Source organism: Podarcis tiliguerta (genome assembly GCF_965153285.1).
Source record: "Podarcis tiliguerta genome assembly, chromosome: 13".
NCBI lineage: Eukaryota > Metazoa > Chordata > Lepidosauria > Squamata > Lacertidae > Podarcis > Podarcis tiliguerta.
Window position 1 is genome coordinate 33,536,907 of NC_139546.1, and position 19,522 is coordinate 33,556,428.

General features: G+C 50.7%; 2 protein-coding genes across 6 annotated transcripts; both read right to left on the reverse strand.

Moving 5' to 3' along the window:
* Positions 1 to 279: 279 nt before the first annotated feature.
* TUFM (Tu translation elongation factor, mitochondrial) lies at positions 280 to 5,471 on the reverse strand. The gene is made up of 11 exons (XM_083411458.1): positions 5,368 to 5,471; positions 4,160 to 4,206; positions 3,837 to 3,999; positions 3,054 to 3,220; positions 2,722 to 2,826; positions 2,396 to 2,560; positions 2,158 to 2,290; positions 1,941 to 2,045; positions 1,604 to 1,755; positions 916 to 1,035; positions 280 to 729 (listed from the first exon to the last, which is right to left on the reverse strand). Exons 1-11 carry the CDS (start codon positions 5,420 to 5,422, stop codon positions 556 to 558), a joined length of 1,386 nt encoding a protein of 461 aa, XP_083267584.1. The 5' UTR covers positions 5,423 to 5,471; the 3' UTR covers positions 280 to 555.
* Positions 5,472 to 7,492: 2,021 nt separating this feature from the next.
* RABEP2 (rabaptin, RAB GTPase binding effector protein 2) lies at positions 7,493 to 19,047 on the reverse strand. 5 transcript variants are annotated; one of them, XM_083411451.1, is made up of 14 exons: positions 18,788 to 19,047; positions 16,020 to 16,220; positions 15,311 to 15,586; positions 14,791 to 15,021; positions 13,901 to 14,022; positions 13,701 to 13,820; positions 12,876 to 13,199; positions 12,058 to 12,153; positions 10,918 to 11,016; positions 9,659 to 9,802; positions 9,356 to 9,533; positions 9,165 to 9,176; positions 8,953 to 9,029; positions 7,493 to 7,803 (listed from the first exon to the last, which is right to left on the reverse strand). In XM_083411451.1, exons 3-14 carry the CDS (start codon positions 15,315 to 15,317, stop codon positions 7,738 to 7,740), a joined length of 1,476 nt encoding a protein of 491 aa, XP_083267577.1. In that variant the 5' UTR covers positions 15,318 to 15,586; positions 16,020 to 16,220; positions 18,788 to 19,047; the 3' UTR covers positions 7,493 to 7,737. The 5 variants fall into 5 exon arrangements, with proteins under 5 accessions (XP_083267577.1, XP_083267576.1, XP_083267579.1 ...); XM_083411450.1 differs by having other exon boundaries at positions 16,020 to 16,223; XM_083411453.1 differs by lacking the exon at positions 9,165 to 9,176.
* Between the last annotated feature and the right edge of the window lie 475 nt (positions 19,048 to 19,522).

A 19,522-nucleotide genomic window follows, 5' to 3' on the forward strand; every position in this document is an offset into this window, starting at 1 on the left:
CTCTGTCCCCTTCTTCTTGTGCCCTCCATCATCTTCTCTTCTCATGAGGTGGCCAGAGTATTGGAGCCTCAGCTTGAGGATCTGTCTTTCCAGTGAGCACTCAGGGTTGATTTCCTTAAGAATGGATAGGTTTGATCTTGCAGTCCATGGCACTCTCAAGAGTCTCCACCAGTACAATAAGATTAGTTTTACCTAATATTAAATTTGTTTTAGTAGTACAACAGTGTCTCAAAGGATATCATGAAAAAATTACACCACTTAACAGAATAGCACTCAATATTAGCTTTCCATTCTTTTATTTAACCAACTTGCCCTCCCCACCCACCCTTGAAATGAACAGAATACATTAGGCTTTTCTCGCCTCAGCCAAGGTGATAAGGCTAACCACTTACTTTAGTAAGGGTATAATTTCAGCAGCAAGGGGCTTTATTCCAAGAAACCGCTCATAGCTTGTGAAGCTTTCAACATATATCCCCGCTCTTTCTGCAATGCGCTTAACTCCTGGTTTCATGTGTTCTACATGTTCAGTGGCCTGCATCCTTATGAGGGATATACCTAAGTTTCCCACTTCGCCTTATCTTCTGCAGTTACTGACAGTGTTTTTGTGACAACTCCAGTGCCAATGGTTTTGTGTCCATCCCGTAGCGTGAATCTCTGCCCCTCTTCCAAAACCATGGGCTGCCGCAATGTCAAAATAATGGAGGTGTCTTCACCTGGCATCACCATTTCCTAAGGAAGAGGGAATAAGACCTGTAAGATATGCAGTAGTTGTACCAGTTTTCAGTTATAAGCATCAGAAGCAAAGCAGATCAAGAGCTATTCTCTAATGTGGATTCTATAAGTCGCTTCAGCAATGCTTATAGGAAGCAAGAGGCTGCTGGAAAGGGGGGAGGGGGCAGGAAGTGTCAGACAAACCTTTGATGCAGGCAATTCTACACGGCAGGCCATGTCCCAGGTCAGAGAAAACATAACAGGTGTGTAGTTAGAAACAAAGGGCTTGTGACGACCACCTTCTTCTTTGCTCAGGATGTAAACCTGGGAAGGAGAAGTGACTTGTTTGCCTTGTCTGGACGATCAATGTGAGCTCCGAATTAAACCTCCATTATTTTACGGAATGTAAAAGTGTCCCATCATAATTACACAAATTTATAGACTGCTTCATAGCATGAAGCCACTGAAGCAGTGGTCATGATAAAAACAGAATCAAACACCATCTTTAAAAGCAATAACATCAACTTGCTAAAAACAAAAACATTCATGCAAACAAAAGAAACCCACTTCCATTAGACAACACTGAACTTCCATAAATGACTGGATTACATCCTCAGGGAAAGCCTTCCTGAACAAAAAATGACTTTCATTAAGCGCCTAAACACCCTGCCAGGTGCCTGCCTGATTTTGGTGGTTAATTGATTCCCAATTCATGTAGCTGTAAAACTAAAAGCCCAGTTCCTAGGGCAGGTTAAGTGCACCTCTGAGCTATGCAGTACTCTCAGCAGGGCCCCGTATGAGGAGCGCGGTTACCAGGCAGGGATATAGTGGGTGAGGAGGTTCCTTAGGTTAGGTCTTATAAACTATTTGCAAATCTGTCCTGCCTGCTTACCTGAGCCTCGACCTTCTGGTGCGGCTTGATGGAGCCGGGCTTGCACATAACCATCCCCCGCCGTATATCCTCTCTCTTCAGCCCCCGCACCAAAGCGCCCAAATTATCACCAGCCTCTGCCCGTTCCAATTGTTTGTGGAACATCTCAATACCTGAAGTCAAAAGGAGTGCCATTACCATTGGCAAACTTTCTGGGGAGTTCCCCCACCCAACCATAACTGTCCTTTGCCATGACTGCCATTTTCACATAAGGTGTTTTATCCCTGTTCTACCAAACGTGGAAGGCAGGGGGAGACCAGGAAGTTGAAGAGTCTGGCAGAAAATCTAAAGGACTTACCGGTTACCACTGAGCGCAAGTCCCGGTTGTGCCCTACAAATTCGCAATCATCTCCTTTCTTGATAATGCCACGCTCAAGGGTACCAGTTACCACTGTGCCTCGGCCTGGAATAAAGCAGTCAAATGAAGCTATACAGGACAGCCAGACAGCCCTACAGGATCCTCCCTAGCTTCACCTCCCTTAAAGCAAATGGGGGCAACCTATGAAGCTTAGTACCTGGTATGGAGTGAACATGCTCTATTGGAAGCAGGAAGGGTTTATCAAGCTCCCGCTGTGGCACAGGAATGTGTGTATCCACTGCATCCAGCAGTTTCATGATGGAGTTCAAGCCCAGCTCTGGATTTCGGTGCTGCAAGGAACAGGAATGGAAGGTGGTGATATAAATGATTAAGCAATGGAAGAATTCCTGCTAAGGAATGACACTCAAGACAAAATGTGTGTGTGCACCACTGACCTCCAAGGCGCACAGAGCGGAGCCTGAGATAACAGGCGTTTCTTCCCCATTGTAGCCAAATTCTGTGAGCAGCTCGCGGATCTCCAGCTCTACCAGCTCCAACATCTCTGCATCATCGACTGCATCAGCTTTGTTGATGTACACTACAACATGCTTCACTCCTATCTGAAGTGGTAGGGAAGAAAACAGGGTGACCCACATGTACATTGCTCCCTTCTCAAGACTTCCAGCCCTGCTTGACAGAAGCACCCATCATATTCTCAGAAGTATGTACTAGGTCACCCAAACCATCTCTACCCTATTCCATTCCAAGACCACAGACTCACCTGTTTGGCAAGCAAAAGATGCTCCCTTGTCTGTGGCATCTGTCCATCTGTTGCAGCTACGACGAGGATGCAGCCATCTAGTGGCGCTGTTCCTGTGATCATGTTCTACAAAGAAGACATGGGAAACATGTCAGGCTGTGGTATCTCCAAAACGTGAACTACTTTGAAAAACCAGGCTCCTATGTTTGATATGGCTTGGAAGTTTTCTAGATCTTGGAAATCCTCCAAGAATTCTTTTTTTTTTTTAATGGCATGTGCCATCAACAGGAATTCTGGATGAGGATCATGAGTGTGTTCAGGGCTTTCATGGATTCCCAGTTCCTCACACATACCTTAACATAATCGGCATGCCCAGGGCAGTCTGTGTGGGCATAATGGCGGTTAGCTGTTGAATATTCAACATGGGAGGCATTGATGGTGATCCCACGTGCCTTCTCTTCGGGTGCATTATCAATTTCTTCATATTTCTTGAACTTGGCGCTTCCAGTATCTGCCAAAACTGGAAATAACAGCAGAAGGGGTAAACAAGGTTCTTGAGTTTCTCCCCAAAAAAGATTGATCTAGTGTCTTACTCAGTAGCATTTTTTGAAGAAGGGGGAAAAGAAGCAATGTTTTCAACTGATCAAATCTGAAAGGCCCGCAAGGACTATTGGTGTCTTAGCTGGTATGGGAACAGGTCAGCAGGCAGAGCTAAAGGGCTCTTGAACTCCCTTCTCTAGTCTGAACAGCAACTGAGGTTTGGCCCCTTCCTTTGGACACCAAAGGTGCCCATTTTCTCACACCCTGACATGTGCAAGGGAGTGAGCAACACCCTGACATGTGCAAGGGAGTGAGCATCTGAAATGAGCAACTAAAGCACAGGTATCGCTGTTCACATTGCCTTTGCCTGCATCTCAGTTCAAGAGAAAGCAGGTGAGGTGTATCACAATGATGCGCAGTTTTGGGATGGAGTCTATTTTGGAGGCTGGGTGGTCAGCCCTTGCTGGCTTGATTTGGCTCCCTGGCTGCCAGCTGACTTTCCTTCAACTAGCTGTTTTGATCAGGTCTAGGCCTGTTCTCACCCTACCTATCTCATCTTCCATAATAATAACCATTCCCCCACCCCTAACACTCACTTTTGGTGATGGCTGCCGTTAATGTAGTTTTCCCGTGGTCCACATGCCCAATTGTTCCAACATTGACGTGCGGTTTGTCTCGTACAAATACTTTCTTTGCTTCAACTGCAAAACTTCGAACAAGGAATGTATGCCCATGGAAGGCTGGGCAGGTCAAGGACGGCTGCAGAAGAAGAGTATGAGAATTTTAGCCCTCTCTGCCTATAATATCACAGCAATCATCCTCCTCCTCATCATCATCCATCTGACTGGGTTGCCCCAGCCACTCTGGGTGGCTTGCAAGAAATCAAAACAATTTGCCCACCACTGCCCAGAATTCTTACCGTAGCTATAAAACCTTGCAGATAACGAGGCAGGCAGCCACGGAGGCCTGCAAAACACAAGCAAAATGGGTGCTCACTTTCGTAAGACAGCACTTTATAACAAATACATTATCTTTGCAATCCTGATGTCCCTGTCTCCCAATTTTCCTTCTTCTGCCTATGCCCATAAACTTCAAGAGACAACAGCTGCAAAAAAGTAATTTTATGTGAACTTAAGCACTTTTAAAATAAACATGAATAACAGCATCCGATATGCTGACTTGTACGGCAGGGGGCAGGATCTCTATATTCCGTGAAACAACCTTGCTCATACAACACAATGAATACGTGTGTATATGTGAAATCCAGGTTTATTTATTGCCCTATTGTGCATCACTTTACACTTGCTTACACTCACCATATGTATTAATTTGCTGCACTGATATACCACCTTCTCTTCTAAGGAGCTAAAATTGGTGTACCTAGTCCCAATTTTATCTTCACAATGATCCTGTAAGGTAGGTTAGGCTGAGAGACAGTGACAGGCCCAAAGTCACCCAGTGAGCTATGTGGCCCAGTGGGGATTCAAACCCTGGTCTCTCATCAGGCCACAGAACAAAACTCTAACCATTGCACCATACTATTTCTTTTATTGCCCTTTTCCGCTCAGATTGGAGAGGCTCACCATCTCTTTTGTTTCAACCACCTTGAACGGTTTGCTACCCGCACGCTTTGCTACCTCCCTGCTCATCCCTGACGCTAAACCATTGATTGGCACGTGCTGAGAATCAGAGCTCCCCTCGGGCGGGCGAAGGGGCGGAACCACCTCGCCGGGGCCGGGAGAAACCGCCTCTTTGCCGCGGGGGGGAGGAGCAGCAGAGACAGCATCCGCGGAAGAAGCCTGGAGGGATGCACCGAGGGGCCGGCCTCACACACTCAGGGGGAAGGAAGGGCCGGGCCCTCCTCCTGCCACACGCCGCCTCCCCCCGCTTCGACGTGATGGGCTGCTCCGCCGCTGCCTCAGACCCCAAGACCGGCATTAAGGCAAAGGCCGTAATGAACCGAGTAGCAGCCCGCCAAGCACAAAAGGTCACGGGTCTCTCCTGCACGAGTTCTTCAAGGAGAGGCTTCTTGCCTCTTCGCTCTCCCTTTTCCGCCAGCCGACACGCCGCCACCCACCACCTCCCTGCCTTCTCCCCCCCCCCGCCCCCCGCGGCCCTTTAACCAACCGGCAACCCGGCCGCCGAGCCCTCCTCGCGCCACCACCAGCGCGCTGCTCGCCATCTTAGCTCCTCCCGGAAGTAATATCACACCCACCCGCCCCTCTCCTATCTGCCTAGAGATAGGAAAGGGTAGAGAAGAAGCAGGGAGAGGGAGAACTTCCGCTAACTGTGGAGAAACGTCGGCCGCGGGCGACGAATGCTCTATAGAGTTAGTGCAGAGTTAACAATTGCATTCTCTCAGTGTGGGAGGTTGACTTCCGGGATACTTTTGGTTTATTTTGGGGGGGGGGGTTGCCTTCCTTCGCCTGCAAAGCTGAAGAGGCAGCTGCCTAGAGGAAACAACGGAGAAAACCAGAACTTTGCAGAATTCTACTTCTCCTGAGCCCCCATCCACCGAAAGACACTAATAACAAAGATAACGATTCCTGTTCTTTTTAACTAAGGTCTTATGTCTTGTAAAATGTAAAAATAATATGTGAAAACTTAATGATACCCGCAGCCTGGAAGTCAGGCAAAAAGACGTTGGGAGATAAAGGAGCCTTCCATGTCCATAAACAAATAGAGTCTTGTGACACCTTAAAAACGAACCAATTTATTGTGGCATAAACTTCTTGCCTTTCTTTTGCCTGGAAAAAAAAACATAACAAAACCACAGTGTTGATCCTGCAGCCTGATCCACCCTCCCGTAGACTAAATCCCTCTTCCATCAGAAACCTGAGGCGTAAACATCAACTGCGGGACAAATGCAGAAGTGAGTGGCCTCGTGGGAATTGTGCCCAGCTAGGGCAGGAGGAAATGAAAGGCAAGAAATGCAAACCATTCAGAAAGCACTAGAATGTCTGCAAATAAGCAAAGTGGCATTTACAACCACACTGCGTGTTTTATCACCTGTCGGCTTGATAACTCTCAGTATCCATGCGCATGGCTCTTTTCACTGAATAGAATGCAAGAGGATAAACAGGTTCTTCCCGGAGGAACTTGCAGCCTAAAACAAAACTTCGAAGAGCACAGGAGGAGGAAGAGCGCCCAGGAATAAACAGGGTGGAAATTGTGTCAGTTACGTGTACTTGGGTTAGTTACTAGCCAGGTTGCTACTACTTTGGGTGGTATTCAGCTAAGTTCTACTCAGAGCAAAGCCACTGAAAGCAAAGAACTTAACTTTGCCATGCAGTATTCATTAATGTCAATGGGACTACTCTTGAGTACTACCTTCTTCTTTCTTTGGTGATCACTCATAGCCAAGTAAGATTGTCTTCCATTGACACGGTTTTAACAATGAGTCTGTAAGTGACTGTGGAGGCCAATTCTGGACCCACACGTCCTTTCACAGTGGGCACATTGGTTTCCGGGTGGGAGTTGATCACGGTGTGGATTTGCCAAGCATGTCTTCCTCTTAGCACGCTTCTCCCTTGCATCTCAAGTTCGAGTGTCTTCAAAGCCCATGACACCTTTGGTAAAGGTTGTTCTCCAACTGGAGTGCTCGCAGGCCAGTGTTTCCCAGTTGTCAGTGTTTATACTACATTTCTTAAGATTTGCCTTGAGACAGTCTATAAAACTCTTTTGTTGACCACCTGCATTACGCTTTCCATTTTACCTTCAGTCTAATGCTCCCCCAACTGAGCCATTTCGGCCAGTGCTCTTGAGTACTCCCTATAGGAACTCTGGGCTGAGTCTATGGGCTCTGGACTGGTTGTGGATTCTCAGTGGTCACAAGACTGGCACCACTCTATATATATCTCTCTATCGTCACCTCTCCATAGTGACAAAGAGCTTATGCAGGAATCTTAACACAGACATCCAACCTCTTCTCTGCCAAGCAACTTTCTTTTTCACATAGAAAACACTACAATGAACTTATGGCAAAAAGAAAGAAACCTCCCCTACTATACACCATTTCCTATCTGCAATACTTATGTTACACAACAGTTTAAAGATGAAAATGAATACAAATTATGTTACAATGGCCCACTTTTAGGCTGTGTCTCTATGCTCAAAGGTGGAAAGCAGAAAATCGATTCCTGTGATCCCTTTTGGAGGCTTCCTCTCAAGCAAAATGAAGATTAGTGCTACTGCTACCACCCACCATTACAGTCCGCTCAGCTACCCAAAGAAAGGAGACACACAGATGGAGGAAGGTAAAAAAATTTCCTTTATTGTGTTCTGGAAGCTCCAGTGTCATTCAGTGGGAAGGGGAGTAAGAATGGGAGGTTCCAGCCATCCTCCCTCCGGAGTTCTTGCTCTCCTGCCCATGTAGAGGAGACCTGGAAGAGCTCCGGAGGACAGAGATGACCCCTTTGGTGCCTGGCAGGTTTCCCTGAGGTTCCCATTGTGCCAAGAAGGTGAGGAAGGGCAGAGGTGACCTCCCCTATCCTCCTTCTAAGGCTCTGACCTTCTATCTTGAAGGCCGCTGGCTTCTCCCAGAGAGGGAGCATCAGATTGCACCTGCAGAATAAAAAGGAAAGAGAATAAGCCCACAGAGGTTTCCTCTCTTTCTCCCAGCCTCTGCCAGAGTCTGACATCACCAGAAACAGCCTCATACACCTCTGGAAAGAAAAGCAGGTGCCAAAATGACTATCACAAACATTTGTATTGTATGCTTCTACCACAACCCAAATGTGTGTGCTTAATTGACACTTATTACAGTTGTACCTTGGAAGTCGAACGGAATCTGTTCCGGAAGTCCGTTCAACTTCCAGAGCGCGGCTTCTGATTGGCTGCAGCCAATCGGAAGCCACGGAAGCTGCGCCAAACATTCGGGTTCCAAAGAACATTGGCAAACCAGAACACTCACTTCCGGGTTTGTGGCGTTCAGGAGCCAAAACATGCGAGAACCAAGGCGTTTGGCATTTGGGATGCAAGGTACAACTGTACTGTAATTAGAAACATGGGCACCTCCCAGTTGAGTGAGGAACACAGGATTTCCACCTTCGGACTGAGGCAATGCAAGGAAGGACAAAGAGCTCAGGGCTCAGTCCTCCTTCCTTGGACTCCCAAGATCTCACCAGACACTGCACAGGTCCTTGCTAGCATTTCTTTATTATGCTTAAGGCCTAAACAGGGGTTTTTCTTCCAAAACTTGAAAGGTGAGATTCTCAGAGTGCTGAATTCTGCCTGCTCAGTGCCAATGGTAGATTAAACTCGACCCTGACAACAACCGATAATTGCAGTGTACGAAAAAGTCATTACTGAAAGATCAGGAGAGACAAGAGTGTCATGTTAGCAGAGAAAGGAAGTGTCAAAGGGAACAGGTGTGGCTGCTCACCAAAAAGAGTTTGCCCACTGCATCTCTCCTGTGTAGACAAGTAGGCAAGGGACCTTATCACCCACGGACACTTACAGGACGGCCTTTGGAGGTGCAGATCTCATGGATCTCCAAGGAGGATGCTACTCCCCTCTTCCTTAACTTAAGTAGGACCTTGCAGTTTCTATTCTACCATGATCCTCCCTCCCTCCCCCTCAAATCTATATCCTCCATATCCTCCATCCAGAGGGTGGGGGGGATTCAAGGTAACGCGTATGGTTTGTGGAAGTGAAATGTTTATTGGCAATTATCTCTGGGCGGCAAGAGAGAAAAGAAGCACAAAGACTCACACATCCCCGGGCTCTGCTAATCTCTTCCTGACCCTGCTGCATCCTCTCCATCTCAGTCCGGATACTGTTCAGGGAGGCTGGGGATTGAAAAGGAGAAGAAAGTCAGTTGGTGACCACTGTGTCGAAGCCTTCAGCTGTGGAAATGTGTGCACACAAACACACACTCACATATGATACACACACACACACACACACACACCCTAAGAACTCACCCTGCAAAAGCTCTGCCAGCCAGAAGCCACAAGGGAAGAGAGGACAAAAATAAAGAGAGAATCATTAATCGCATCCACAACACTACAAAGTGATTTCAGATTCCTAGAAAGCCAACAGATGCTAATCCCAGGAGACCCCCTCCCTCACCTCGTTCTTGGCCCACCTTCCTCCTCCTCCTCCCCCCTCTCACCTCGTTCTTCTTGCTCTCTCTCCAGCGCCCCCTGCAGTCCTGACCGAGATGCCGTCTCCTGGTCCAGCCGCTCCCTCAGGGACACAATCTCGATTCGTAGGCGCTCAGCCTGGTGCTCAGCAGCCCGGAGCTGAGAGGCAGACTCTTGCCTCAGCTGGCGCACCAAGGCCTGCAGCTCCTAGGGAGGCAGGAGAAGGGAGAAACCCGCCATATATAATATGTACAATGCTGCCGTTTCCAGCCATCCCACGCCAGTATCCCAAGTCCGCAGCCCAATACAAGGAAGAGGCGGGTCAGAATTACCGGGACAGTGCTAGGCAAGCTCCTGCTCTCATCAGATTCCTCTGGGCGGGAATCCTGGGAACTGGCCCCCCGCAGCCCTTCGTTCTCAGCACTGAGGCGCTGCACTTCGTAGCTCAGGCGCTTGTGGGAAGCAGCCAGGTCAGCCTAGCGGAAGGAAGGGGGCAGAAGGAAAAGGAACAACTTCAACTTGGGCCTGGGTTTCCAGAGGAACGATTTAAAAGGTGCACACCTCCCCGCTGCACATGAGAGGAATGACTCAGAGAAGCCCTTGTAGCACCAGGCGCAGTGTGGCTTTATTTCTTCTTGTTGTTGTTTATTTACTTATTTTTCTAAACCACTTAATACTGAAAAATCTCTTAGAAATATACAAGAAGACAGCAAAGGACCAATAAAGCAGTATCATATCATCAATTTTAATTTATATATACATCACAGGCTCAATATGCGGCAACTTTCTACGTTCTCGGCCAAAACGCAGGATGTAAATATAAAAAAGTGAAGAAATCACAAGCCCTTCATCCTGTGCGGCAGTCCATCTGCATTTGGACAGCCTTCCTGCCAGCATTGCACACTGCTGGCATGCGGATACTGCAAAGCCAGCGGTCAGCGGTGTTCCAAACCCCACACATTGCCTATAAAAGCAGCGCAATGTGCAGTTTCTTCCCCCACACCCAAGGCCCGCAGTCACCCATCGTGTGCTGCAGTGCTGGCACAGAGAAGCTGGCTGCATTTGGGCCAGTGTGCTGCATTAAGAGGGTTTTTTCACAATAGCGCTTGAGCTCTGAGACCCCACAGCTAATTCTCCCCTGGCCTCCTCGCTGGCCGAAGCAGGACTAATTCAGCCAGCTAGCCCTGGTGACTATCTAATACTTATTAGATGGATTTTCCCCAAATTGATTTCTGATCTTTGAACTTTATTGTTATTCATGTTTTTATACTGTATTTTATGCTGCTTCTACAATTAAGTGTTTTAAATTTGTTGTTAGCTGCACTGAGCCCGGTTTTCTAAACCGGGAAGGGTGGGGTATAAATAAAAAAATATTATTATTATTATTATTATTCCCTCCCCCCAGTGGCCACAGAGGGGCTGCAACATTAAGAACCAGTCCTTGGTCAACACCCAGGGCCTTCCTAAACCAGAATCCCATGCACACCCCAAGCTTGCCACTTGAAATCAGAGCCTGCCCCGGCCAGCCTTGCCCCCCCCCCCCGACAGGGGCTCCCCACCAATGCTGTCCCCCAGAAGCCCCCCCCCATACCATTTGTTCCTGAGTTTGGCGCTGGGTTTCGCTCACTGTAGCCTGGAGGCCTTGGAGGAGGCGCTCTGAAGTCTGCACCTGAGTCAGCAGAACCTGGACCTGATCAGAAAGAGAGAGAGGAAGTGGAAGGGGAAGTTGCAGTTTTCTCCTAGAGCTGACGCAGTGTTGTGATTAAGGTGTTCGGCTAGGACTAGGGAGACCCAAGTTCAACTCCCCACTCAGCCATGAATCACGGGTCAGTCCCTACCTCTTCATCGAGCCTACCTCACAGGGTTGTAGGGAGGATTAAATGGGGTGGAAGGGGGGAAAGGAGATAATCTTGCACATCACCCAGAGCTCCTGGTGGAAGCTAAGGGTTCACAATTGGTGGCTGGCGGACCCCAGTGGGTCCATGGCATCTGGGGGCACCAGTTGGGGGGGGGAATTGGTGGGGGGGCACAGGCCTGGCCCTTGCCGGAAGGACAAATGGAGGGAGGCCAGAACCAAGTGAGTGCAGTCCAGGGTGAGACCCCCTGGCCTGATGGATGCCCCACCACCTTCCTCCTTCACCTGGTGCTTCTGAGGCCTAGGCAGCCAGGCTCTGGGTATGGGAGGTGGTGCTACATGGCCAGATGAGCTGGCGGCTCCCTGGGGGACAATGGCAGGCCCACCCCACCCACTGCCTCCTCCTCTCTCCACCCTGACTCCAGCAGGCAGTGGCCAAGTCCGCTCTGCGGTGGAGGGCTCGCAAGACACTGGAGGGGAGAAGGGGAGAGGAAGGAGGGGACCCACGGGAAAGGTGGGTGGGTGATCAAGCACCTTACCTGTGCCCTTACCTGTGCAGAGGAGGAGGCTGAGGTGGTTCCATGTGGTCCAATTGGGGGGGGGGTGTCCAAAGGGTCTAGACGCCTTAGAGTTGGTGCCTATGGCAGCACCATTCACATAACAAAAACTACCACAGAGATATCGCCATTTTCAAAAGTAGGAGGTCCATGGCTCGGCTTTTGAAAAACGGGGTCCCCAGCACTTAGCTAATTGGGAACCTTAGAGGAAGAGCATGACTGAAATCTAACACCAAAGTAGCAGCAGAAAGAAGGGGGGCTAACAGAGGTGGGTTTGGCTTCAGGCCCCGAGGGCAGGGCTCCCCCCCTCCCCACACACCTGCTTACTGCATTCCTCATTGCTGCGCCTCAGCGCCTCCTGCAGTCCGGCCTTTTCCCGTGCCCCCTCTTCCAGAGCTTCGCACTGTTGCCGCACCTGAATTGAAGAAGTCGGGGACAAAATGAGTGCAGGGGGAACTCCGGCACACCTCCTCCTCCCTTCTCCACCATCCCCACATCTCCCTCTAGGATCACAACACAACAGAGGAGCCCTCTATTTAGTAGAGGCTTGCCATGGGATTCATAAGCCCGATGACAAAAAATTAACTTCCTTTCTGACTTCGGAAGGCCCACCAAGGCAGCTAAAAATCCACCTTAAAACAAAACTGAAACAAGGAAAGCAGAGCAAAGTCCTCAAAGCCATTAGCGAGGATGGAATCCAGACAAAGGCCGGACGCAGTGGGCCTTGCTCTTACTACAGTGGTACCTCGGGTTAAGTACTTAATTCATTCCGGACGTCCGTTCTTAACCTGAAACCGTTCTTAACCTGAAGCACCACTTTAGCTAATGGGGCCTCCTGCTGCTTCCGTGCCGCCGGAGCACTATTTCTGTTCTCATCCTGAAGCAAAGTTCTTAACCTGAAGCACTATTTCTGGGTTAGCAGAGTCTGTAACCTGAAGCGTATATAACCTGAAGCGCATGTAACCCAAGGTACCACTGTACTTGGCAGAAAGACAGCAGGAACAGAGCCAGGAGGGGGATTCCCTCAGGGGGGAATTCAACAGGTGTGGCACTGCGACTGAGAGGGCCTTGCTGCAAGTCCTCAACAGCCCTGCTGACCCCTCTGGGGCTGACCACCACTCTGCCCTGCCTATGCACCTGTGTGTGGAGCTGCGTCCACTCCGAGTCCGGCACCAGCTGGTACCCGGCCGGCGGTAAGTAGATGGTCTCGGGCACCAGGGTCCCCGTGGAGGAAGCGATGGAGGCCGTCTCTGGGCTAGGGGGACGCCTGCGCCGAACGGCAGGCCCCGGACTCGGTGCCAATGACGAGAAAGAGGCGATGGAAACGCTGTCCAGGCTGCGGGCAAATTTCTCCGCCACTCCTCCTCCTTCTGCCAAAGTGCCAGGGTCGTCTCCAGGGGCATCGGAGGGCACGGCCTCAGAGTCAGCGAGGAGGGATTCAGAGGAGCTACATAAAGAACGCTGAAGGAAAAGGAAAAGGAATGAGCAAGGAGGCCTTCCCAGAGACAGGCTGCCCAGTGTGGGTTCTGAAAAGACCAAATTCTAACAGCCAGGAAACCGGGAAGCTTAAGGAGGGAACAACTGTTGCCTTAATTGAATCAGAGGATTTCTAGTTGGCATTTCTAGTTTCCATTCATGACTCACACCTTGACTTTCCCAGACTTGTAGCCAGCCAGGAAGAGCGAGTTTGCCCTGCCATTGCTCAGCTTGTGTGCTAATTTGCACTGGCTGAGGGAAACACCTGCAGATGCAGATTGCTAGTGATGTAGACTGCCAGTGCCACGTTCAACTTATTCTGAAGCAAGGAATCACCCTCAGGAGAGCACTGCCCTTTCCCCTCTTTACTCAGCTGTTTCCCAAACAGCATCCTCACCCTATTCTGAGCTGCTTTGAAGCCCCCTCCCGTTCTGCCTCCTTCCTGTTCCTCTGTGGCCCCCTTGCCACTCCCCTTATCCAACTCACTTGCTCACCCTGCAGCTCTTGAACCAGGCCCTCGGCACGCGCCAGCTTCGCTTTCAGCTCGGCAATTTCCTGCTCCATGGGGAGAACGATCGCCCGGAGCCGCAGAGTGTCCTCTTGCGCCTGTGCGGGGAGAGAGAAAGGAAACATTCGGAGCCTTCTTCCTCTACCCTCAGGTTAAGCCCTGTCTGGCCACCACGTACCTTTTCCATCTGCTTCTCCAGCGAGTCCAGGGGGTTGGGCCTTGGCAGCAAGCGGCTCCAGGTATTCTCCCGGCCGTCGCGCTCCAAAGCCGAGAGACGAGCCTCGTAGCTGGAGATGGTGTCTGTAGAAAGCAAGCAGGCGTCTCAGCAGGCAAGCCAGGAATCCCAGATGCTGGTATATTATACGAGAACTGCTTTGTTTTACTTATCTACTTGTTTTTAATCCTGTATTTTATTCTGTTGAACCACCCTGAGATTTGAGAATGAAGGGAGGTATATATAAAACTAATAAATAATAAAAATAAATAATAATAGAAAGTACTTCTCCACATGGCGCAGAGTTAACCTATGGGCTGTACCTGATGCTCATACTCAAAGCAGGCCCATCAAAGTTAATGGGCCCAACTAACTTAGGTTCATTAGTTTCCATAGGTCTACTCTGAGTAGGGCTAACATTGGCTCCAGCCCTACGGAATTGATTCTACAAAAGGCAGTGAGGATTCAGCAAATTCGTGGCAATTCATGGCCACTCGCCTCCACTGCCCAAGGCCTTTGAATGCCAGTTGCTGGAAAGCCTAAGTGAGAATGGCTGCAGTGCCAGTGTCCTGCTTCTGGTTTTCCCACAGGCAACTGGTCAGCCACCGTGAGAACTGGATGCTGGGATGCATGGACCCCTGACTTGATCCAGTAGGACATTTCTTATGTTTGGTTCCTGGGAGGAAGGTTTGAAAACCTGCTGCCTTTTTATTATATACACATTATATTTCTCATTATTGTACCCTGTTCTGAAATCTGCTCAGAATGAGGGCAGGTTAGAAAAAAATAAATAAGAACAAATGAAGGTCCCTGCTGTTCCTTCCCTGCTGCGCCCAGCCCTTGAGGCCCTTCACCTTTCAAGATGGCCTGCAGGGAAGCCACTTCCTCCTGGCACCGGCGCCGGACAGCGTCCACGGCCTCATGTTTCGTGCCTTCGCTCACGGCAGCCACAGCTCGGACGGTCTCCACTTCGGCCAACGCAGCCGACAGCTGGGCTTGCAGTATCTGGATGGTCTTTTGGGGGTCTGGATCTCGGGGGAGGTTCAGGCCTGGAGGGGCACCCACATCCTTCACCTGCTGAGGTTCTTAGGAAGAGCAGAAAAATAGATATATGGATACAGAACTGAAGTTAACTTGAACCCAGGACTTGTTAAGTCCCCAATGCCCTGTGAACTCTGACATGACACTGCTGACCTTCTAACCCTTGACTCTTAACCCAAGCACCCTAACTCTAACTGTGACCTATGACTCCCCCTCCCCATGTTACGCAACCCAGAGCTCCATTCTAGGGTGAAGCCATGAGGGGCGTGGCTTCCCATCTTCCCGCCCTCTCTCCCTGCCTGCCATTCAGAGCGGAGGCGTATTTCTGTGTACCTTCCATCCTGGCTGGTGCTGTTGCTGCTTCGGGTTCCCTGAAGGCTGAGTGGAGCCCAGAAACAGCCGAGTCAAAACACGGGAGTGCTCAAAATCTATTGTATGCTGCTGGACATGGGCGGAAATATCCCAGCGGAGCCAACGGAGATGGCTACTTATTCATCTTCACTCTCTGCCGGACATTTCCTGAGGGATTCTGAAGAGACTTGAAGTGAAGAGGACACAGCGGCTGCCGAAATGGTGCTTTCACTGCTCCTGGCAAGGCCTTAGGTGTGCCTGCGAAACAAAAGGTGAGTGGTCGCAGCCAGCCTCCAAGCTCCTTGGTTTGATTCAGGAAAGACCTATTTGCGGATTGAGCACTCGGGTTTCAACACACACACTTTGCCCATACTCAGAGGTTATCTTGTCTTTATTATTTACTGCCAGGTAGCCTCTGACTGGAATCTTGCTACAATTCCTAGCTTCAAATGAAGCCTGGGAAATGCATTGCGCAGAACTGGATACAGCAGTGGACAAGCTTGGACTGTGCCTTCCTGCCCCGAAATACAGTGCTGCTAGTTACTGCTGCAGGAGGACTAGAGAGGCTCTTCTCCATTCAGTTTGGCCCCTCCCTAGCAGAACCCCCCATCCCCTCCTTTTGTCATTTGTTTCTTGCTGATAGTCAGGCTGGGTGGCTTGGAGTTTAGAGGTACGGAAATTCTTCACTTACCGTGAATTTCTGTTCTTCTTGAGTGGTGGAGGCCAGTTGGTTGGGGATTTGCTCGGCTGCAGGTGCCAGATAGGCAGGGATCAGAGGCTCTTCCATGGAAGGCAGAGCCTCCCTCCTTGGATCCCTAGTCGTCAGCTTGCCAAAGTGGGAAGACCCACGTTCCGGGAATCTGCAATGTCTGTTCTGTCATTGGCTGTTTGCCTACTGTGAACAAATCGAGGGGGGGAAGAGAGGTAATGGCCTCCTCCAGTAGAGAAAAACAGAAATTCATGGTAAATCAAGAATCTCAATTTCTCTGATCAAGAAGGAGGAGGCCTGAGAACAATAACAACACTATTTATATGTCGTCAACAACAACAACAACAACACTATTTATATGTCAACAACAACAACACTATTTATATGCCACCCATCTGACTGGGGTGCCCCACCCACTCTTCCAGCAGCTTCCAGCAAAATATTTAAAACACAGTAAAATATCAAACATTAAAACGTCCCTGTACGGGGCTGCCTTCAGATGTCTTCTAAAAGTCACATACAGTCGTACCGTGGTTCTCAAACAGAATGTGTTCTGGAGGCCCGTTTGACTTCCAAAAACGTTCAAAGGCCAAGGCACGACTTCTGATTGGCTGCAGGAGCTTCAGCTTCCAAAGAACATTCACAAACCAGAACACTTACGGGTTTGTGGCGATCGGGAGCCAAAACATATGTGTACCAAGGCATTCAAGAACCAAGGTACGACTGTAATTCTTTATTTCCTTGACATCTGACGGGAGGGTGTTCCACAAGGTGGGGGCCACTACCCCTGCCTGGTTCCCTGAAACTTCTCGCAATGGAAGAACCGCCAGGAGACTCTGGGAGCTGAACCTCAGTGTCTGGGCTGAACGATGGGGGTAGAGATGCTCCTTCAGGTATACTGGGTCGAGGCCGTTTAGGGCTTTAAAGGTCAGCACCAACACTTTGAATTGTGCTCGGAAATGTACTGGGAGCCAATGTTGGCCTGGGATGCTGAAAATCAGTGCATCTCTGGGTGGGTCCCTGTTCTCCAACAACCTGCACTGTGTCTCCCTGGGAGTGCTGAACTCTCTTGCAGGACACATTACCCAATGGTGCCTTCTGATGCAAAGGTAGTGCTGGACCGAGGAGAAAGCTACCCTACAGATCTCCTCTAGAGGTGCCATCTCCCAGGAAGCTCTGGAGGCTGTGGCCCCCTGCCTCACTGAGTGTGTAACTGAGGCCTGTGGGAAATGGAGATTGGCCGATGTGTAAGCTAGGGAATGTCGTGGAAGACAGGAGCGCCTGGCGTGCTCTGGTCCATGGGGTCATGAAGAGTCGGACACGACTAAACGACTAAACAACAACAAAGCTAGGGAAATGCATCTTCTTAGCCAGAGAGCCCTTGGAGAACTTCTTGACCCGTCAGGAGGGTTTGATGGACCACAAGAGTGTGGTGCACTATGGGCTCTGGTCCTGACTGCCCTGAGAGCATCTTCTGTGTGCTACCAAAAGGCAGAGCCTGGAACTAGAACTAGTCGTTGCCACAGTGATCCTGCCTGATGGAAGTGTAGAGGTATGGTTCTGTCAGGTTGACAGAGGTGAGGAAGTCACCCTTCCTGAGGCTCGCCAGGATGCTGTGCAAAATCTCCACGTGGAACTTGGGAGATTCAGGATGGACCATGTGTCTCTAGTCTGCTTTGGGACCCTGAAGAAGGCTGGGAAGACCCCACCCTCTCAGAGACGGGGATGTGTTTGATGGCCTGGATTGTGATGAGATGCTGGAGGGCTCCTTGGGAGACTGGAACTGGGAAGAAGACGCCCCTGGGTGCCTTGTGGAACTCGTTTATCTGCTTTGAACTGTGTCCAGAATCCAGTGGCCTGAGATAAGAGGACGCCCAGGCCCTTGAGACGCTCGCAAGCCGCCCCCACCCACCCAAGAATGTCAGTAGCCTGAGGGTCCTGTTGGGTGCAGACTTCATGGAAGCCCAACAACTGCTGTTGCCGGGCAGAAGAGTTTTTTCTCTAGGAGGCCCTGCTATTCCGTCATGCTGGTCCGTCAGCCAGTCCTTGCCCTCCAAAGAAAGATTAACCTCTGAGGTAAAGCCTGCTTCCCACAGGTGAGTCCAGCTTGAGGGGTGGCCAAGCCCCTGCTGAAATCACCTTATGGGCGATACATCCACTCTCAGCAGCAGAGACCTGGGCTTCACCGCTGTTTCCCCTTCTTTTCTGATGAGATCCTTGAGGTAGCTTGGGACTTTGGGGAGGGGCAGCCCCACTAAATCCTCCCCCTTAGCTGTGTCTGGGACCCCCTGTGCCTCAGAGTGCCTTCTAATCTGCAGCTTTCCTACGACCTTTCCTAGCAGCTTTTTGGGGGGGTGCCTTGGGGTGGCTCTCTCTCTCCCACCCCCGCTCCCTGACCCAAGAGATCCTAGGAGGTGCGTCGTATTAGGGAAGCCCATCGGGTCTGTGCCTCTCTCTCCTGTCTCTGCTGCTGCGGGTGGTGGAGGGTGAGCGAGCCCTTCTCCCCCCCCTCGGGGTGCTGGGACCTCGGGAATGCAGTGTCGGGGGTGTTCAGCCCGGGCTGAAGCGTCTGCTGCGCCCCTTTGGCAAGGCGGCCTGGGCACCAAGTGTCCAGCAGGGCGGCGAGGGTGTTGCAGCGGGGTGCTCCCGCCGTCGGACTCCTGCTTGGGTGGCTGGGGGTGCCGGAGGGAGGGTGGGACGGAGAGTTGGGGGGGATCCTGACCCCTGCGCCCCCTCTTTTTTCTACTTACCTTTTGGGGTTCCCTGCAGACCGGAGGCTTTTTTGGGGGGAGCTGGTCGCGGATCCGGCTTGGCTCCGGAGGATCCCCCTGCCTGAGCGCAGCAGGAGCGTCTGGGTCTCTTGGCGCTTCCTTCTTTCGGAGAAGTCTCCTTTCTCCCAGCGCAGGCAGCAGCCGAGAGAGACGCTGCCTGCCGAGCGGGGCAGGAAGCAGGAAGGCGGCCGGGCTCCGCCTCCCCCGGAAGAGTCTCGCATCCCTCCCTGCCTATCCGGCCCAGGAGCCGGGCAGAGTCCCAAGCTGGCGCGCTCTCTGGCTGGCCGGTCGGCCGCTCCTGCTCCTCCTTCGCCGCCTGGATCAGACGGGGGGAAGAGGCTCGCTGCGGGAACAACAGGAAAGGGAGAAGCCGGCGCTGGGGGAAAGTGGGTGTAGCTTCCCGCCAAGTCCGCCTGCCCTCTCGGCTTTTGCTTGCTGCCTCCTCCACGCCCCCCCCCCCGCAGTCATCATTAGGAGGGCGTTTAAAGAAAAGCAAGTTTTAAGGGGCGGGGAAGGAGGAGCAGGAGCGCGCCAGCTTGGGTCTCTGCCCGGCTCCTGGGCCGGATAGGCAGGGAGGCTGCCTTCCTACTCTATATTTTTTTTTAGCTTTTATTGATAAAGGCAATACTTACAAACACAAACCAGAACACTAAAACTTATTATACATAGATACATACACCTCTCAACTTAGATACAAAAAAAACATACTGTACA